Genomic DNA, 20,677 nt, shown 5'->3' with positions numbered 1-20,677 from the left:
TCAATGGAAGGTCGCGCAAAAAGTAGGGTTGCATTTGTATTAAAGGAGATTTAACCTTTCAAAAAATACATGGCTTCCCTTTAGGTGAGAAGCACGGGGTCTCCTGAGCTGAACCAACATTAATTTGAGCTTCGGGGACCTCCTGCTCCCCAAGAAACTTGCATCTAAACGGTGATGCCGTTACCTCACATCCGTTTGTACGTCACACGTCACCCAAGAGGTGAAGCCACTTGAAGCTGCTGGTTTATTGATTGATCTGTGTTACTAGCAGAGACACAGTGACCGGACACTCACCGGACATTCGTCCCCAGCTGCCAGCACAAACAGGCTGACCTTCAAGTAACCTTTAGCCCCAGCTGCAAAATCCTCTGGGTCAGACAGGAGCAGCCACTTTCTCAGGAAGACGTGTTCTGAAAAAGAAGTATATTCATTTCAAAACCGTGTCCCTCGTCCCCTATTATTATTTTTTTTTGCATCCTTCCCCATTCATCTTTATCATTGATGGAAATGTTCCAAATAAACAGTTAAATAAGAAAAGAAAAAAAACTGTGGTCCATTTAGAAAATAATGAACCCGTTCACCACACGTGGACCCCGTGCACCCCACGTGGACCCCGTGCACCCCACGTGGACCCCGTGCAGTACATGGAAGGGGCAGTGATACCCAGGACGCAAGTGACCTAAGGACAGGGGCATATTTCTTAAGATAAATCAGATAAGTGTAAATATATATTTTTATTAACTTTTTAATGTTTACGTGATAAACAAAAGCTTTGGATGGTTTTATATAATGTTTCTAGCTCAGGGGTGGCAATCTCCAGCCATCAAGGGCCCCCAGAAGGCCAGGTATTAGGGATATCCCTGCTTCAGCACAGGTGACTCAGTCTTCGACTAAACCACTGATTGAGCCACCTGTGCTGAAGCAGTTATATCCTTAAAACGTGGCCTGTTGGTGGCCCTTGAGCACTGGAGTTGACCCCCCTGAGCAAACGTATTTTTGCTGGTATTAGTGTATGCTTGGACCTTTGGTAGGAAGACCGTGTGCCTGCTTCCATTCCTTTGCTCTAGTACCTCTGGGATGTCTGGACCTCCCTGGACACAGCTCACCGGCAGATAAGTACCCCCCTCCAGCACCTACCAGCGGTGTGCATGTGCTTCTATATGTGACTATTAGTGTATGCTTCCCAGCTCCTCTTTATTTAACAGATGCAAAACTGTGGCAAACCATCAAACACCGGCCAGAGTTCTTCTCCTTCATCTCACATACACACAACTAGGGAGAAGGAGGCGGCTCAGTGAGTAAAGACTCTGACTGGCACTGAGCAGGTTCAATTCCCGGTGTCGGCTCCTTGTGACCTTGGGCAAGTCACTTTATCTCCCTGTGCCTCAGGCACCAAAAACATAGATTGCAAGCTCCATGTGGCAGGGACCTGTGCCTGCAAAATGTCTCTGTAAAGCGCTGCGTTCAACTAGCAGCGCTATACAAGAACATGCTACTGTATATAAAAAAAAAAGCTATGCTGGAAATATGTTACCATGCGAACATTAGGAGAGCACTGCAAGGGGGAGGGTTGGATCCCCTTACTAGTGATCAGCTATTGAGTTTCCTGGAGATCAGACACTCCAGCTACAACCCAACCTGCACCAGTTATCCAGTGATGTTTTCTGGACCAGCACCACAGGCATTCAGATGGCCCCATATACGTGTTGCAACAAGCGTCTGTTTTTCATCCTAATCCACTGTTATTGTTGCTGCAACGTACAATACCTGGAAAGAAACCTCAGCATTGCTATTCATTGGAATAAGGTAGCGGGGTGATCAGCCTCCTTATAATCACATCTCACCCTCCCATTATCCACGGCAACTAGATATCGCTCTACAAACCTGTATGTGATATCCTCCGTTTCTATGTGTCTGCCACACTTGATGAAGGACCCTGGCAGGCTGGAAAGCTTGTAACAGATCAACTACGTGTTGCTCCAATAAAAAGGTGTCACGTGGCCTACTCATTCTCCCCCCCCCCCCCCCTTTTATTTTACCCCATGGAATAAATAATCAGGTCGGAAATTGTGCAGTTTCGTGCTGTTCCCTAAACTAACGGTAGGTGGCAGACAAGCGTCATTATCACAAGTTTAAGGAAGACGCACAATACAAGACGAGGCCAACAGAGGAACAATCTGATGTTGTGGATAAGTGTTTGTATTTACAGTAGGATGACGTTTGTTAAAGAACTGCTGGCCCATCGATGCAGAGGTTTGTAAACTCAGACATGATGCTAGAAAAGACATTCTCTTAGTATGTGTGTATATAGCAGGGAATATAGATTTAGATAGTTATTTTTTTTAAATATATAGTGCAGAATAAATGAGTTCTTCAGTATTAGGTGATGCCTTTTTTATTTGGACTAACAATTTATGTCACAGGGCAAGCTTTCGAGTTTCCCTCTCTTCCTCAGGCTAATTTCCGTTATATATGGAAAGTCACTTGTTAGTGACGAAACGCGCTGGACGTTTATACGTAGACGCGCAGTGACGCAGCCACGTGGTGAGGTGGTTACAGTCGGCGAGGAGCTCCAAGAACGGATTACCGCTCTGAATCTGGAGACAGAGGCGCCCGTTGTAAATCTTCATTCGGCGCCACAGCGAGGTTTGACAAACAGGAAGTGTTTGCCTCTACACGAGGTTCTGGCACGCAGTTTATCTCTGTTTGCCATAGGAGGAAGTGGGTATTATTACCATCTGGAAACGGCACTTGGACACACTATTGCTCCATCTGGAACCAGACCGCCAGGTCTGTGAAGAGTACACCGGATTCCCTTTGAGAAGGAACATCTTGTCAGCAGCTACATTTACTGCTATTATCCATCAAAAGCACCACTGCTCATTTTTCTCCTTACCATTGTATGGTCACCTCGCTGCATTTATCCTCTGCATGTCACTTACACATTGCTGCACACTGCTATTACTTGTTTTATTTTGACTACTCTGGTTATTTAATAAATTCCTACCATTTATATTATCATACGGAACTGGCGCTTCTTTTTGTTCTGTTTACAGTATGTTTAATTCACTGTGGTCGGGCTTGACCACTTAGAAGCTCGCCCCTTCCGTATAGACTGTTCCCATGCTGTTAATTATTCATCATCCACACAACTGTCACTGATTATATTAATCACAACTGTAGTATCTTTCACTCACATTAGTACATTATTATTATTTCATATAATACTATATACTAAGTTTACCCACAATATTTTGCACATTTCACTTATATCACTTACTAGCGCTACTGTTTGTTTCTGTGTTTATATATATATATATATATATATATATATATATATATATATATATATATATATATATATATATATATATATATATATATATATACAGTGGTTGACAAATCACCAAAAAATCTACTCGCCACACAAAAAAATCTACTCGCCACCTAGTACCAAACGTGTGCTGCTTGGGCCAATATTTACTCGCCCGGGGGTTAAATCCACTCGCCCGGGGCGAGCAAATGTATAGGTTTGTCGAACACTGTATATATATATATATATATATATATATATATATATATATATATATCAGAAAGGGTTTCTGGATGTATTTTTGCTATCACTAATACACTTTGATTTTCAACATTGAGTGCTGTCTCTTGTTTACTAATCCTTGGAACGGTAACGTATAACTACATTCTCTATATGGGACGTGCACCTGTGGCTTACCAGCACCTATTGGAATGCCAACTGCCTTATCTGATATATATATATATATGTAGAGGTATCAGTACCGTGTTAGCCGAGCTTCAATAATCTAAAAATAAATAGATGATACCGTTCTGTGGCTAACGAAATGCTTTTATTTGTGCGAGCTTTCGAGATACACTGATCTCTTCTTCCGCCAATGTTACAATGAATGAAGCAAGCAAAAGGTATACTTAAAAACAGTGTCTCTTGGAATGTTATCTGTGCTTGTCCCTCCCCCAGTGTGGATGTGTTTTATGGCTGGAGGTGTCAAAAGGTTCCTGAAAGCAAGTGATGAAAGAGTGTGTATGTGTATCAGTGTGAATAAAAATGAATGGAGAGCCCACAGTATATACAGTGCTTTACAAAAGGGGTGTGTGGAGTGGGAGTGGATATAAATGGTGTGGGTGGGTGTGGAAATGTGAGAATTAGTAGCATAACTAAAAGTGTGTGTAGATACTATGTGGTCCCTATTGGTGTATAGGGATGGAAAAACAAGGAGTATAACTATTTATAGTATAGCTTTTGCTTGCTTCATTCATTGTAACATCGCCGGAAGAAGAAATCAGTGTATCTCGAAAGCTCGCACAAATAAAAGCATTTCGTTAGCCACAGAACGGTATCATCTATTTATTTTTTGATTATATATATATATATATATATATATATATATATATATATATATATATATATATATATATTGTTATATATATATATATATATATATATATATATATATATATATATATATATGTGTGTGTGTGTGTGTATTGTGAATATTTTTTATTTCTGGTCATTTCCACCCCATTATTTTTGAAACAATTGACATTATTTTGGCCACATTGTTTCTAATCCCTGCCTGGTGCCAACAAGCACATCGGACAAATAATAAGCCCCGATTTGGGAGCCAGAGAAAAAAAATGAGAGGAGCACTCAGGGAGAGGAGCACTCAAGGAGAGGAGCACTCAGGGAGAGGAGCCCTCAGGGAGAGGAGCCCTCAGGGAGAGGAGCCCTCAGGGAGAGGAGCACTCAGGGAGAGGAGCACTCAGGGAGAGGAGCACTCAGGGAGAGGATTGTCAAATAAGCATTAAAGCAGAAATCCCGCCATCTAAACCACTTTTTTTACAGGATGGAAGCAGGAGAGCGCCCCTGAGCTAAACCCCACTATTTTCAGCTCCGGGGACCCCCTGGGTCATAATATACTGTACTGACCGATGAAGTTATCGGGATTACTTCCTGCTTTCTCCGGGGGATTTACACGTCCGGGCCATTGAACACCGCGGCGGGTGATTCTGCAGCTTCCTATTGGCTTGTGAATTTTGAACAGCGTGATTGCTATTTTAACCCTTTGAGAGCCCTAGGGCGTGGCGATGACATAGTGCGTTCTGGCCCCCCTGGGTCCCCCCATGGCGTAGTAGCTACGTCCCCCCAAAAGGACTTTATAAGCGGAGATTGCGTCCTGCCCTTCCATTCCATCATCAGTGATGGCACCCCGGCACTCACAGGGTTAAGCCTGCACATATGCTTGATTTTATACACATGGAATAGCACTGCCTACTAAACATGGTGAAAGGTCCATATGGGACCTGAAACATTGTTATTCCACTGTTCTTGGCTGTCTCATTAAAGGAGAACTTCATTATGAACTTGTGAGTAGAGCTCTGTCTCTGTCCTAGAGGAGACCTGCACATTGTATCTCTGTCCCAGAGGAGACCTGCACATTGTATCTCTGTCCCAGAGGAGACCTGCACATTGTATCTCAGTCCTAGAGGAGACCTGCACTGTGTATCTCTGTCCCAGAGGAGACCTGCACTGTGTATCTCTGTCCCAGAGGAGACCTGCACATTGTATCTCTGTCCCAGAGGAGACCTGCACATTGTATCTCTGTCCCAGAGGAGACCTGCACATTGTATCTCTGTCCCAGAGGAGACCTGCACTGTGTATCTCTGTCCTAGAGGAGACCTGCACTTTCTATCTCTGTCCTAGAGGAGACCTGCACTTTGTATCTCTGTCCTAGAGGAGACCTGCACATTGTATCTCTGTCCCAGAGGAGACCTGCACTGTGTATCTCTGTCCTAGAGGAGACCTGCACTTTGTATCTCTGTCCTAGAGGAGACCTGCACATTGTATCTCTGTCCCAGAGGAGACTTGCACTGTGTATCTCTGTCCTAGAGGAGACCTGCACTTTGTATCTCTGTCCTAGAGGAGACCTGCACATTGTATCTCTGTCCCAGAGGAGACCTGCACTCTATATCTCTGTCCCAGAGGAGACCTGCACATTGTATCTCTGTCCCAGAGGAGACCTGCACATTGTATCTCTGTCCCAGAGGAGACCTGCACTGTGTATCTCTGTCCCAGAGGAGACCTGCACTTTGTATCTCTGTCCTAGAGGAGACCTGCACTGTGTATCTCTGTCCTAGAGGAGACCTGCACTGTGTATCTCTGTCCCAGAGGAGACCTGCACTGTGTATCTCTGTCCTAGAGGAGACCTGCACTTTGTATCTCTGTCCTAGAGGAGACCTGCACTTTGTATCTCTGTCCTAGGGGAGACCTGCACTGTGTATCTCTTTCCTAGAGGAGACCTGCACTGTGTATCTCTGTCCTAGGGGAGACCTGCACTGTGTATCTCTGTCCCAGAGGAGACCTGCACTGTGTATCTCTGTCCCAGAGGAGACCTGCACTGTGTATCTCTGTCCCAGAGGAGACGTGCACTCTGTATCTCTGTCCCAGAGGAGACCTGCACTGTGTATCTCTGTCCCAGAGGAGACCTGCACTGTGTATCTCTGTCCTAGTGGAGTCCTGCACTTTGTATCTCTGTCCTAGAGGAGTCCTGCACTGTGTATCTCTGTCCCAGAGGAGACCTGCACTGTGTATCTCTGTCCCAGAGGAGACCTGCACTGTGTATCTCTGTCCCAGAGGAGACCTGCACTCTGTATCTCTGTCCCAGAGGAGACCTGCACTGTGTATCTCTGTCCCAGAGGAGACCTGCACTCTGTATCTCTGTCCCAGAGGAGACCTGCACTGTGTATCTCTGTCCCAGAGGAGACCTGCACTGTGTATCTCTGTCCTAGAGGAGTCCTGCACTTTGTATCTCTGTCCCAGAGGAGACCTGCACTTTGTATCTCTGTCCCAGAGGAGACCTGCACATTGTATCTCTGTCCTAGAGGAGACCTGCACATTGTATCTCTGTCCCAGAGGAGACCTGCACTGTGTATCTCTGTCCCAGAGGAGACCTGCACTTTGTATCTCTGTCCCAGAGGAGACCTGCACTCTGTATCTCTGTCCCAGAGGAGACCTGCACTGTGTATCTCTGTCCCAGAGGAGACCTGCACATTGTATCTCTGTCCTAGAGGAGACCTGCACATTGTATCTCTGTCCCAGAGGAGACCTGCACTGTGTATCTCTGTCCCAGAGGAGACCTGCACTTTGTATCTCTGTCCCAGAGGAGACCTGCACTTTGTATCTCTGTCCCAGAGGAGACCTGCACTCTGTATCTCTGTCCCAGAGGAGACCTGCACATTGTATCTCTGTCCTAGAGGAGACCTGCACATTGTATCTCTGTCCCAGAGGAGACCTGCACTGTGTATCTCTGTCCTAGAGGAGTCCTGCACTTTGTATCTCTGTCCCAGAGGAGACCTGCACTCTGTATCTCTGTCCCAGAGGAGACCTGCACTGTGTATCTCTGTCCCAGAGGAGACCTGCACTTTGTATCTCTGTCCCAGAGGAGACCTGCACTGTGTATCTCTGTCCCAGAGGAGACCTGCACTGTGTATCTCTGTCCCAGAGGAGACCTGCACTGTGTATCTCTGTCCCAGAGGAGACCTGCACTTTGTATCTCTGTCCCAGAGGAGACCTGCACTGTGTGTCTCTGTCCTAGAGGAGACCTGCACTCTGTATCTCTGTCCCAGAGGAGACCTGCACTGTGTATCTCTGTCCCAGAGGAGACCTGCACTCTGTATCTCTGTCCCAGAGGAGACCTGCACTTTGTATCTCTGTCCCAGAGGAGACCTGCACTGTGTATCTCTGTCCTAGAGGAGACCTGCACTGTGTATCTCTGTCCTAGAGGAGACCTGCGCTTTGTATCTCTGTCCTAGAGGAGACCTGCACTTTGTATCTCTGTCCTAGAGGAGACCTGCACTGTGTATCTCTGTCCTAGAGGAGACCTGCACTGTGTATCTCTGTCCCAGAGGAGACCTGCACTGTGTATCTCTGTCCCAGAGGAGACCTGCACTGTGTATCTCTGTCCCAGAGGAGACCTGCACTGTGTATCTCTGTTCTAGGGGAGACCTGCACTGTGTATCTCTGTCCTAGAGGAGACCTGCACTTTGTATCTCTGTCCCAGAGGAGACCTGCACTGTGTATCTCTGTTCTAGGGGAGACCTGCACTGTGTATCTCTGTCCTAGAGGTGACCTGCACTTTGTATCTCTGTCCCAGAGGAGACCTGCGCTTTGTATCTCTGTCCCAGAGGAGACCTGCACTCTATATCTCTGTCCCAGAGGAGACCTGCACATTGTATCTCTGTCCCAGAGGAGACCTGCACATTGTATCTCTGTCCCAGAGGGGACCTGCACTTTGTATCTCTGTCCCAGAGGAGACCTGCACATTGTATCTCTGTCCCAGAGGAGACCTGCGCTTTGTATCTCTGTCCTAGAGGAGACCTGCACTGTGTATCTCTGTCCCAGAGGAGACCTGCACTTTGTATCTCTGTCCCAGAGGAGACCTGCACATTGTATCTCTGTCCCAGAGGAGACCTGCACTGTGTATCTCTGTCCTAGAGGAGACCTGCACTGTGTATCTCTGTCCCAGAGGAGACCTGCACTTTGTATCTCTGTCCCAGAGGAGACCTGCACATTGTATCTCTGTCCTAGAGGAGACCTGCACTGTGTATCTCTGTCCCAGAGGAGACCTGCGCTTTGTATCTCTGTCCCAGAGGAGACCTGCACTGTGTATCTCTGTCCCAGAGGAGACCTGCGCTTTGGGGAATGTGTTTGCTGTGTTGTGTTGGCTGCACAGGCCGGATTCCCCTCGCCTGAAACGGTTTCCCGCACTTTGGAATTGCACTAAACACGGGCCAGAGTCTGGGCTGAAACCCCAGGGAGCAGGAAAGAATAATGCAACTTTTCCCGATTGTTACTTACTTGGTTCTCCATAAATCAGCCCGACGTCCATCTACATAGGAAATCAGAACACAATGACCAGACAGCGGTATTATTACCCTCATGAGATGCCGCGCAGGCGCCTCGAAAGAAACAGGCACAACAAGACGGGACAGGAACACTTGTTGGAGATATAGAGAGGGGCACGGTCTGAATTTCACACGAAAAATTACCCTAAATTCCCCGACAACCGCGTCTGTGCGAAGGGAGCGGGAGTCAAGAACCTGCGCAAAGGAAACAAATATCAATCGTTGCGCCGTATCAAAGAGGGCGGGGGGTCCAAACTACAAAAGGGTCTAACGCAGGCGTGGCCCACACCAGTCCTCAAGGGCCACCAAACAGGTCAGGTTTTCACAATATCCCTGCTTCAGCACAGGTGGCTCAGTCAAAGACTGAGCCACTGATTGAGCCACCTGTGCTGAAGTAGGGATATCCTCAAAACCTGACCTGTTGGTGGCCCTTGAGGACTGGCGTTGCCCGCCCCTGGTCTAAAGAGACACAAATTACATGGGGTGAAGGATCACAAGGTGAGAGGCTTCTCATGGACCCCAATTTTGTGGCCAACTGCGAGATGAAGGACGTTTATTTTAAAGCGCACTGCATTAATATTATTAATAATGTGATAATATTACTATGGCACCAGGTACACATAATAAACACCTTCGCCGATAGAACAGCCAGTTTAGAGCACTCCGGCTCAGTACTAAACCTTTGAACACATAAAGCCCATTCAAGTAAACACATATAAGGGAGAACCAAGCCATAGCACCGTTTAGTAAACCTGTGCCTTAATGCCACATGACGATGGGGAAGTTAACATCAATAATGATGCATGCTGGGATCTTAACTCCTTCCATGCTGGGCAGACCAGCAACTAATTACACTGCAAGGCTATTAAAGTCATGATTGCTATCATTTTATAAATAAACCCCTCAAAATATGCATCACGCTCCGTCCCTTCTGCTCAATATATTCTAAACAAACACCCTCTATAGTTTTCGAGTACTCACTGTCAGAAACACAGGCTCGTCAAAGAGTTCGGCTGGAGATTCAAAGAAGTTGAAGAAAAAGGTCTGGAGAGAAAAAACATTGTTGGAATCATCAGAAATAACAAACTCCGTTCCCCTGCAGGAACATTTACTGGGAGTTTTATTTAATCGGGTTAAAACCATCGCCTCTCCAACTCCTGAGCATTCTGGGATACAAAGCCAAAGACTTCCAATGATGTCAAGTCTATTCTGTAGAGCAGGACCCCGACCCTCTCAAATAATGTCTGAGGTCCGATACATTGTAAGGAACCCCAACCCTCTCAAATAATGTCTGAGGTCCGATACATTGTAAGGAACCCCGACCCTCTCTAATAGCGCGTCTGAGATCAGATGCATTGTAAGGAACCCCGACCCTCTCTAATAGCGCGTCTGACTTTAGATGTATTGTAAGGAACCCCAACCCTCTCTAATAGTGCGTCTGAGATCAGATGCATTGTAAGAAACCCCAACCCTCTCTAATAGCGCGTCTGAGATCAGATACATTGTAAGGAACCCCAACCCTCTCTAATAGTGCGTCTGAGATCAGATGCATTGTAAGAAACCCCAACACTCTCTAATAGCGCGTCTGAGATCAGATACATTGTAAGGAACCCCAACCCTCTCTAATAGCGCGTCTGAGATCAGATGTATTGTAAGGAACCGCAACCCTCTCTAATAGTGCGTCTGAGATCAGATGCACTGTAAGGAACCCCAACCATCTCTAATAGCGCATCTGAGATCAGATGTAGTGTAAGGAACCCCAACTCTCTCTAATAGCGCGTCTGAGATCAGATACATTGTAATGAACCCCAACCCTCTCTAATAGCGCATCTGAGATCAGATACATTGTAAATTCTTCTGTATTTGATACAATATTCAAATGACCTGAACATTGCAGGGAACCCTTTAGGGGATGCCCGGGGAACCCAAGGGTTCCAAGGAGCCCTGTTCAAAATCACTGCTGTAGAGAATGGCGACACAAAAACAGTACCGAAGCATAGCTTCTAGTAACAGCTGCTGAGTACTACAGCCCGAGGTTCCAGCAGCTCCAGTGCATAAATCCCCAGTGCAGAGTCAGAGTTTGGCTACTTTTTCAAACTTTCCTGAAAGATTTGATGGTGGACAGCAGGAGGTGTAAAGATATACTCAGTACCTTTATACAATAAACCCCATTCATATTAAAATTGGTACAAAATAGATATACAACATAGGGAGCTTTTTTTTTATTATTAATGTATTGTTTAAACTCTCCTGGGTGGAAAATTGATGCAATACTAAATGTAGCATAGGTTGAACTTGATGGACATGTCTTTTTTCAACCTCATCTACTATGTAACTATGTAACTATGTAACTATGTACTGGAGCAAGTGAAAGCACCAGATTAATATAAAAAAAATGTTTAAAAAAAAAACCCCACTAAAACCAATAGGGACTTTGATTAGTAGTATTATTAATGGGCTGTGCTGCACTCTGAAATGCAATTTCCTGCTGCTTACCTCGTCAAAGAATGGGTTATTCCCCTTACGTATCCGGGTTCTCTTGGTCTGCCCAGCAACTGTCAACTTAACCACCGGTTTGATGTTTATTCCTGGTATCTGTCTCCCCTCGATCACTCGAACCCGGATCTGAAACAAGTTAGGGTGAAAAAAACCAAGAGATTGCTGGATCTTCGCATGCACAGAACAACTCGTCTCCACACCGGGACAGGGTTCCAGCCATGAATTCATATGTATGCACCACGTTATTATACCGGCAAACGTATTCCTAACAAGATTCATGTTTCACATTTGTATCAATATATCAGACCAATGTCTTGTATATTGTAAATGAAGAACACAAACCCTTGTTCCTATCAACGTAGTCAATACAGCGACACATTTATGATGTACCATAAACATTGGGTTTTGCTTCCTAAGCTAGTGTAAAAGAGGGAGCCTAAACTGCCCACGCAGGATCTCTACTTTCAGACGCTCAGAGATGCTGTACAGCTGGAAGGTCATTTCATGCCCCTATTGAATGGACAACCTGCATGCATCTCTGAAGTAGAATGGCACCATCAATGGTATCGTGCTGGCTATTCCAGAGGCTCCCTCTCCAGCTCCATCAGAAAATGCTTCTCCCAGGGACATGCTTCTACATGCTTTGTGCTCCTTCTCTACTTCCTATTCAAGTTCGTGCTGCTAGGCTCGGTGTTCCTCTGACCAGGCTAGTGGAGGAGCACGGACAACCCAACCCATGACACGGTGTAATATGTCATGTGTTGTTGTTCATCTGAGGCTGTATTTACCTAATGTTTAGACCTGCTGAGGAACAGATGATTGTTATTATGTCCTGATATGTAAAACCATAGCATTCAAAAAGGGTGTACTTTCTTTTTCACACCACTGTATGTTAGAAGAGGGCGGGGGGTCATTGCAAGGCCGCTGACATGTGGGTGGGGGGCCCCAGTGTAAACTTTAGTCCTGGGCCCCGAGAAAGCTGTCTGCGCCTCTGGGTACATGCCTTGGCTCAGGAATATGAACATTCTAGTGACTGCTCCAGGTGCAACTGCTTTGACTTATAATAACACTGTCTCCTGTCTACTGCGCATATCCTATGCAAACACCACCTAAGGCCTCTGGTGGAAGGGGTTAGTGCCCATGCCTAAAATACACAGTATTAAAAGTATTTCTTCTTTTTTTTTTTTCTTGGTGCTCATGCAAGTTCCAGGAATGGAAAGCGGAGATCACGGGCAGTTACAACTTGCAGCAATAATGCAGAGGTGCGTCTTATCCTGTGGTATGGTCTGAAACGGGAACTGAGACGTTGAGTCACTCTGGGCGCAGAAACAGACCCGCCATAAAGTTAGGGAAGTTTGCCAAGCTACCGTAAGGCAATTGACATTATTTCACTCATGTTCATATCGGTTCCTCCAAACTCCAAGTATCTGACTTCTTAAATCGATGTAGAAATATAAAGCTGTGATCGCTATATTTTCTGGTACACTTTTGAGTTGGGGCGATGATATAATCAGACTCACGATGCAATACTTTTTTTTTTTAATGGTTGGATTGGCCCTTGGGGGACCTACAGAAATCACTGGAGGGCTTGGAACGTTTAATGAGCTAAGAGAAGGAGCAGCTCAGTGAGTACAGACACTGACTGGCACTGAGTGTGAAGCAGGGGAGCCTGGGAGAAGGAGCAGCTCAGTGAGTACAGACACTGACTGGCACTGAGTGTGAAGCAGGGGAGCCTGGGAGAAGGAGCAGCTCAGTGAGTACAGACACTGACTGGCACAGAGTTTGAAGCAGGGGAGCCTGGTTAAATTCCCAGGGTCGACTCCTTGTGACCTTTGGCAAGTCGCTTTATCTCCCTGTGCCCCAGGCACTAAAAACAGATTGTAAGCTCCACGGGGCAGGGACCTGTGCCTGCAAAATGTCTCTGTAAAGCGCTATGTAAAACTAGCAGCGCTATACAAGAACATGTTATTATTATTATTGAGCTGACGTCTGGCTCACTCAATGGGAAGAGACCTGGAATTGGCGCGCTGCCAGTGGATTTTTACAAGCGTTACATAGTTACATGTAACTAGCATTGTTCAAGTTTTAAAGGAATCCATAATAATAACTATTTTTTTTCTTGCATCGCGCTGACAGTGTACGCAGAATTTTTCTTGGCCCGAGTCGCTGCCCCGTAGAGCTGCCAATCTATGTTTTTTGGTTCCTGAGGCACAGGGAGATAAAGTGACTTGCCCAAGGACACAAGGAGCCGACACCGGGAATTGAACCTGTGTCTTCCGCTTCCGCGTCAGAGCACTCCTCCAACCCCTCCCAACATCCACCTGGGAAAAATAAACCACTGGGAAGCTGCTGCTTTGCGGCGATAACGTTACTGCCCAAAACAGACGTTTCAGCAGTGTAAGGAGCTAGAGATCAGTTTCTCTACACTGCGCAAAAACAAATCAAAAGCGTCAGCATTTCGTCAGAAGGAAACCAATGGCTTTATACTGCATCCTAACCAAGCCCACGGCGTGGCAGCGGGAAATAGCTGTACTTTTTTACACTTTGCTACCAAATTGTTTATTACAATGTGCGCTGGCTCCCGCTGGATCGGGGACCGGCTTTTGACCGAGTTAATCATGAATACCTGTTTAGAACTATGCCAGCGTTTGGGTTTAGTCCCAATATTCTCTCTGCTAATTATTATATAATAATATACAGTATATTGACCAAGAAAAATGGGTGCACCAGTTTCCCCCCCCAAATTCTTCATTTTACTCATCTAAAAATTAAAAAGATAACAGTTTAGAAAAGATCAAAAAATACACATACATCACACACACACACACACACACACACACACACACACACACACACACACACACACACACACACACACACACGGACACACACACACACGGACACACACGGACACACATGGACACACACGGACACACGGACACACGGACACACACACGGACACACACACGGACACACACACGGACACACACACTTTTTCCCACTTATCGATGCTTGTACTGTACTGCAATCGTCATATAAGTGCATAACTGATGTAAATAAGGCATTTGTAACAGGCTCTATAGTCTCCCCGCTTGCGCAAAGCTTCGGTACAGGTAGGGAGCCGGTATTTCTGTTCAGGACGTGCTGACAGGCGCATGCGCGAGCTGCCGTTTGTCTATTGGGCGATATGTCCTTACTCGCGAGTGTACTTAAAGTGAGTGTCCTTAAACCGGGGTATGCCTGTATTCTGTTGCGATGACGCCACTCTTACATGAACCAAGGAGCCTTTCTTTCAGTGGATCTCCGTTCACATCGCAAGCCTAGGGCGACTAAACTTTAATACTGATATCACTGTGCGCTAATGGTAATAAAATGAGGCACGATAAGACTCACCAATCTGAAATGGATGATTAAAATACATCACATTAAAGCAGCACACCGGGTTAACTTCTATTTAAAAAATATATATATTTGTTTTTTAATTACAGGATTGAAGCAGGGGGTCCCCGTTGCTGAACGGTGTTAATTTCAGCTCTGGGGACCCCCTGCCTCCTGACATACATACCTCCGCAGGTTTAAATGTCCCGGTCACGTGGGTCTATAGGAAGCCACATGGGATGACGTCACGGCTTCCTATTGGTCCGTGGGACATTTAAGCCGCCATTATGATAGCCCCAACTAGCCCACCCAGCGCTGCTACCGGCACCACTTATGGAGGTAAGAATCTCGGAAAGCAGGGGGTCCCCGGAGCTGAAATTAACACAGTTCAACTCCGGAGAGACCCGGCGCTTCAAACCTAAAAACTCTAACCCGGAGTGCTGCTTTAAGTACAGCTGGTATCCAGCGACAGAACTGGGAGGTGTCCCTGAGAGGTGGGATGGTCGATGCCGAGGGCGATGGCTCATTATGAATAATTTAGGTGGATGAAGGAGCTCAGGGACTGGTAGATATACAGGAGAGCGGAGTAGCCACTTTCTGGCTCCAGATATTGCAGAAAGGATGCTTTTCAGAGGCACACGCCCCCAGGAAGCGGCGTGCTTATACACTTCTTCATAGAGTAGCAAATCAAGAATATGGCCAACAACGTGACATAGAAAAATAAGCTGCTAATAGTATCCTCCCTCGTTTATCCGAGTGTTTTGATCACCCGGGCGATTGTGACGCTTCCAAAGGAAGAGGAACCTTTACAGTGTCCCTGGATTGCAGAGGAACCCTTCATCTTTCATCTTCACTGGAACTATTTTGAAGTTGAGCTCTAAAAGAGTCGTTTCCTTTTGATCTTTTTAAACAGGAGCGAGTCAAGTGAAACATTTGATATATTTTACTCGTTTTAACTGGATATCAGCAACTGATTTGGCTGCAAAATTAAATACAATTTGTTACGTTTGCCTATTAGTTACTGGCTATGCACTTGAGCCCAGGCTGTGCTGAAAAGCTGTGTAATGCGACAGGCATAAGCTTACAGGGCTCCATGTTACACGCTGTGCTCATTTGCATGTCATTTCCCAGAATCCCTGGCTGCAGTGGACGCACTGTGTGCTAAGAGATAATGGGGAAAGGCAGCGCTACAGACCTGTTTGGGACGTGCTCACAAGCAGTATTTTTATTAATTAGTTAGTGGCACTGATGAAGTCTGCCTTGCCTATCTATGGCCAGGAGGGTTTCAAAAAAGGGCTTTTCTGATAAACACTTGTTTGATTGAATTGATTATTTACCACGTTACCAGCTCTTAAAGTGTCCCCTGTGATTGGCGTAATTGTCACCTAGGAAATCGCTCTTTCAGATCGCTGAATGAATTCAGGTTGATTAAATAGAAAAGAAACAATTGAACACTTTGTGTGGGACAGTTACACCATCGGCAAGAACTTGAAACATTTGCAGATACAAAGTGGAGAGAAGAGATAGACTTGGAAGGCTGTAGGAAATGTTAAAACCTGCCTGGGTAACCATACGTAAACCATCAAACCCAACGCGTTCTGGGGATCTCCTGTGGTGAAACGCGCATGGGGTTAGTGCAACAAATTCTTTTATAAATCATATTAACCCAGAAGCTACAGAAAACTGGCCCTTTTGTAGATCAGAGCAGGGAACAATTTATTTGTAAGGTGACGGAGAAAACCCAACCTTCAAGAAAAGTAACGCAGGACGCACGTTTTTTTTTTTAACACAGACCATTCCAATTTGCAAATATAACTACGCCCTAACTCCTCCCACTTGTTCCATAAATCCCTCATCTCGTCGAAAACATACCAGGAAGTGGCGCAGCTAAGATTAATACATTGATGCTGCCTTGCGCAGGTATATTTCAGTGCGAGTAGCGACAGCACATGTTGCCTTTGATACATAGAGCCCAAAGTGCTCTCTCTCATACGCCTGGCTGTGACATTCCAGTTGGCGTTGCACTAAACTAAAAAGTGCATCTGTAACGATGCGCGGAACAAGCCCCCTGCGGCGTGTCCCTTCCTTACCTGTTTACTTCTGATCACCGCCCTCTAGCTGCGAGTCAAGATCCTGTGTCTTTAAGGATTCTGAAGCAAGCAACGCCATCTTGCTTTCTGGCAAACCCTGCCCTCTTCCTCCTGACAGGAAGTAAGCCTCTCTTCGACTTTCTCTCTGCTATTAGTCTTTTGCTGCCTGCCCTGGTGTCTGCTAGTACCCATCACACACTGTTCCTGCCTGGACCTCCTTGGGACCTTTACTTATCTCCTTTGGATTCCGGAAGACTGGGACAGTCACTCTTATACTACTGAGGTTAGTTTACCGTCGGGTAGTGTAGGTACCTGCTTAGTAGGGTTCACCTTGACGTGGTAGCAGGCTTATAATTCCTTGGCCAATGGATTAGACTAAGAACCCTTATGTTATATTTAGTTTCACGGCACCTTGCTGTTTTTGTTACTATGCCTTTAAGAAGTCTGGATGTTCTCCAAGAAGCAATTCCCTTCTCTGGATGTTACCTTGTGCTCTGGACTCCATGCCATGCCCATGTTCCTGGTTTCCATTCCCAGACTCCCTTGCTGAAGCGCTGGCTTCTCAGAAACCCCCGCGTTGGTGCCTGAGTACGTGCGCACTCCCGCTCTGCTGTCAGAGCATGCGCGCACATGCAGCTGGATCACTCGTGTCTCTGAGTAGGCACCGCACCTCTGGACGCGTCGCGCATTCTCATGCGCGCGGCGCGGTCACGTGACTACGTGCGCCGATCCCAAGCTGCGCGGCAACTTACTCCCTTCGTATCCCCTGCGGCCTCCCCACCTCGCTAATGGGTCCTTCCCTTTCTCCCTGCGCTTGTGAGGAGAGCACAAGCGTGACAGCATCCAAATTAGATGTCAAACCAGGTGATTTTTATGCTAATACTGAACAAAATATGTTGCAATTACCACAGTTTTATTGCATTCCATTTTCTGGCAATTTCCCATTGGGAACACCAGAGTCGATGAAGGACCCGGAGAGGATGAAAAGCTTGTAACGTATCAACTACTTGTTGGTCCAATAAAAGTTATCGTACCCCCTCCTCCCTCCCCCTCCCGTTACTGCATGGAAGAAAGGACCAACAGGGCGACCCATCCTTCTTTGACCACCAGAGTTGAATGAAACTCACTTGGAAGTCCTGTGGCTTGTTTGACAATAGCTTCTTTGTCTGGTTCTTCTTCCTCTTTATACCTTGGACAGGGAGAGACTGGGGCTTCTTGGGAAGAGTAGGCTGTTCTGCCCCAGGGAGGAGCAAAGGGGTCTGCTCCTCATCTCCAGAGCCAGTCTGATCTTCTGTGTCTTCCTCACCTCCTGTGTCTGTAAAAGCAAGAACATTACTTTCCCAAATTGGTGCATCTCTAAATTGCCTATCAAGCATCGGTTTCCCCCCAAAAAGGTAAACTCCAGCTCTCTATACACAGCCCCCACTCCAGCTCTCTATACACAGCCCCCACTCCAGCTCTCTATACACAGCCCCCACTCCAGCTCTCCATACACAGCCCCCACTCCAGCTCTCTATACACAGCCCCCACTCCAGCTCTCTATACACAGCCCCCACTCCAGCTCTCCATACACAGCCCCCACTCCAGCTCTCCATACACAGCACCCACTCCAGCTCTCCATACACAGCACCCACTCCAGCTCTCCATACACAGCACCCACTCCAGCTCTCCATACACAGCACCCACTCCAGCTCTCCATACACAGCACCCACTCCAGCTCTCCATACACAGCACCCACTCCAGCTCTCCATACACAGCCCCCACTCCAGCTCTCCATACACAGTCCCCACTCCAGCTCTCCATACACAGCCCCCACTCCAGCTCTCCATACACAGCCCCCACTCCAGCTCTCCATACACAGCCCCCACTCCAGCTCTCTATACACAGCCCCCACTCCAGCTCTCTATACACAGCCCCCACTCCAGCTCTCTATACACAGCCCCCACTCCAGCTCTCTATACACAGCCCCCACTCCAGCTCTCTATACACAGCCCCCACTCCAGCTCTCCATACACAGCCCCCATTCCAGCTCTCCATACACAGCCCCCATTCCAGCTCTCTATACACAGCCCCCCACTCCAGCTTTCTATACACAGCCCCCCACTCCAGCTTTCTATACACAGCCCCCACTCCAGCTCTCTATACACAGCCCCCACTCCAGCTTTCTATACACAGCCCCCCACTCCAGCTTTCTATACACAGCCCCCACTCCAGCTCTCTATACACAGCCCCCACTCCAGCTCTCTATACACAGCCCCCACTCCAGCTTTCTATACACAGCCCCCACTCCAGCTCTCTATACACAGCCCCCACTCCAGCTCTCTATACACAGCCCCCACTCCAGATCTCTATACACAGCTCCCACTCCAGCTCTCTATACACAGCCCCCACTCCAGCTCTCTATACACAGCCCCCACTCCAGCTCTCTATACACAGCCCCCACTCCAGCTCTCCATACACAGCCCCCATTCCAGCTCTCCATACACAGCCCCCACTCCAGCTTTCTATACACAGCCCCCCACTCCAGCTTTCTATACACAGCCCCCACTCCAGCTCTCTATACACAGCCCCCACTCCAGCTTTCTATACACAGCCCCCCACTCCAGCTTTCTATACACAGCCCCCACTCCAGCTCTCTATACACAGCCCCCACTCCAGCTCTCTATACACAGCCCCCATTCCAGCTCTCCATACACAGCCCCCACTCCAGCTCTCCATACACAGACCCCATTCCAGCTTTCTATACACAGCCCCCCACTCCAGCTTTCTATACACAGCCCCCACTCCAGCTCTCTATACACAGCCCCCACTCCAGCTCTCTATACACAGCCCCCACTCCAGCTCTCTATACACAGCCCCCACTCCAGCTCTCTATACACAGCCCCCACTCCAGCTCTCCATACACAACCCCCACTCCAGCTCTCCATACATAGCACCCATTCCAGCTCTCTATACACAGCCCCCACTCCAGCTCTCTACACAGCCCCCACTCCAGCTCTCCATACACAGCCCGCTCTCCATACACAGCCCCCACTCCAGCTCTCTATACACAGCCCCCCACTCCAGCTTTCTATACACAGCCCCCACTCTAGGAGAGGACGAAACAGCATGAAGCGGTGTGTGTGTGTGTGTGTGTGTGTGTGTGTGTGTGTGTGTGTGTGTGTGTGTGTGTGTGTGTGTGTGTGTGTGTGTGTGTGTCGCACCATTCATCATGTCCAATATTTTTGGAGAAGCCACCTGGCAACCCTATGTACATGGATGGTTCTATATACAGTAAATACAAATGTAGGAGGCCTGTTAATCTGTGCCCTCAGACCTACTGGACATTTATGACACGTAAAAAAAAGTATGATGGCAAGAGACACCTAACATGTTAAACGCCACTCATACTGTATGTACAACTCACAACACTTCCATAGCTCCTCCTACTGCGCCTTGTAACCAGCTCCCACATCTATCAGTCACCGAAGTCAGGTAAAGCATTCTGATAAATCCATATATTAAACAGCAAATCTAAAATGTTTGCTAACCTTAATATATCTGGGGGTGGATCCCAGAGCCCAGTGCATGCTGGTTAAACCCTGTGGGATCCACCAGATCGACCAAGGTAAAAAAAATCTATAACAAACCAAACCGCTAAATAATAAGTCAATATATTATTAAAAATAATAATAGGTCAATTCATCGTCTAGTCTCCCATCAGCTTTAGTGATGTCCCAAAATGAAAGTGTAATCATTCTCTCAGAATTTGCAGCTTTCAGTTATCGGATTTCTTT

At 46.9% G+C, this 20,677-nt stretch overlaps 1 protein-coding gene across 16 annotated transcripts in view; it reads right to left on the bottom strand.

The window, feature by feature from the left end:
* DYSF (dysferlin) overlaps positions 1–20,677 on the bottom strand; it is a 406,918-nt gene that overhangs the window by 277,916 nt on the left and 108,325 nt on the right. For all 16 annotated transcript variants that reach the window (XM_075573113.1, XM_075573169.1, XM_075573215.1 and 13 more), the window contains exons 6-11: positions 18,029–18,216; positions 11,431–11,559; positions 9,916–9,978; positions 9,079–9,129; positions 8,888–8,918; positions 295–410 (exon numbers count right to left, since the gene is read on the bottom strand). In XM_075573113.1, coding sequence (XP_075429228.1) covers positions 295–410; positions 8,888–8,918; positions 9,079–9,129; positions 9,916–9,978; positions 11,431–11,559; positions 18,029–18,216 — 578 coding nt within the window. The remainder of the gene's footprint in view (positions 1–294; positions 411–8,887; positions 8,919–9,078; positions 9,130–9,915; positions 9,979–11,430; positions 11,560–18,028; positions 18,217–20,677) is intronic.

Source organism: Ascaphus truei, chromosome 1 (assembly GCF_040206685.1).
Source record: "Ascaphus truei isolate aAscTru1 chromosome 1, aAscTru1.hap1, whole genome shotgun sequence".
In the NCBI taxonomy this organism is placed as follows: Eukaryota; Metazoa; Chordata; class Amphibia; order Anura; family Ascaphidae; genus Ascaphus; species Ascaphus truei.
Note: the sequence above shows the minus strand (reverse complement) of the source record. Positions and strands in the feature narration are given on the sequence as shown.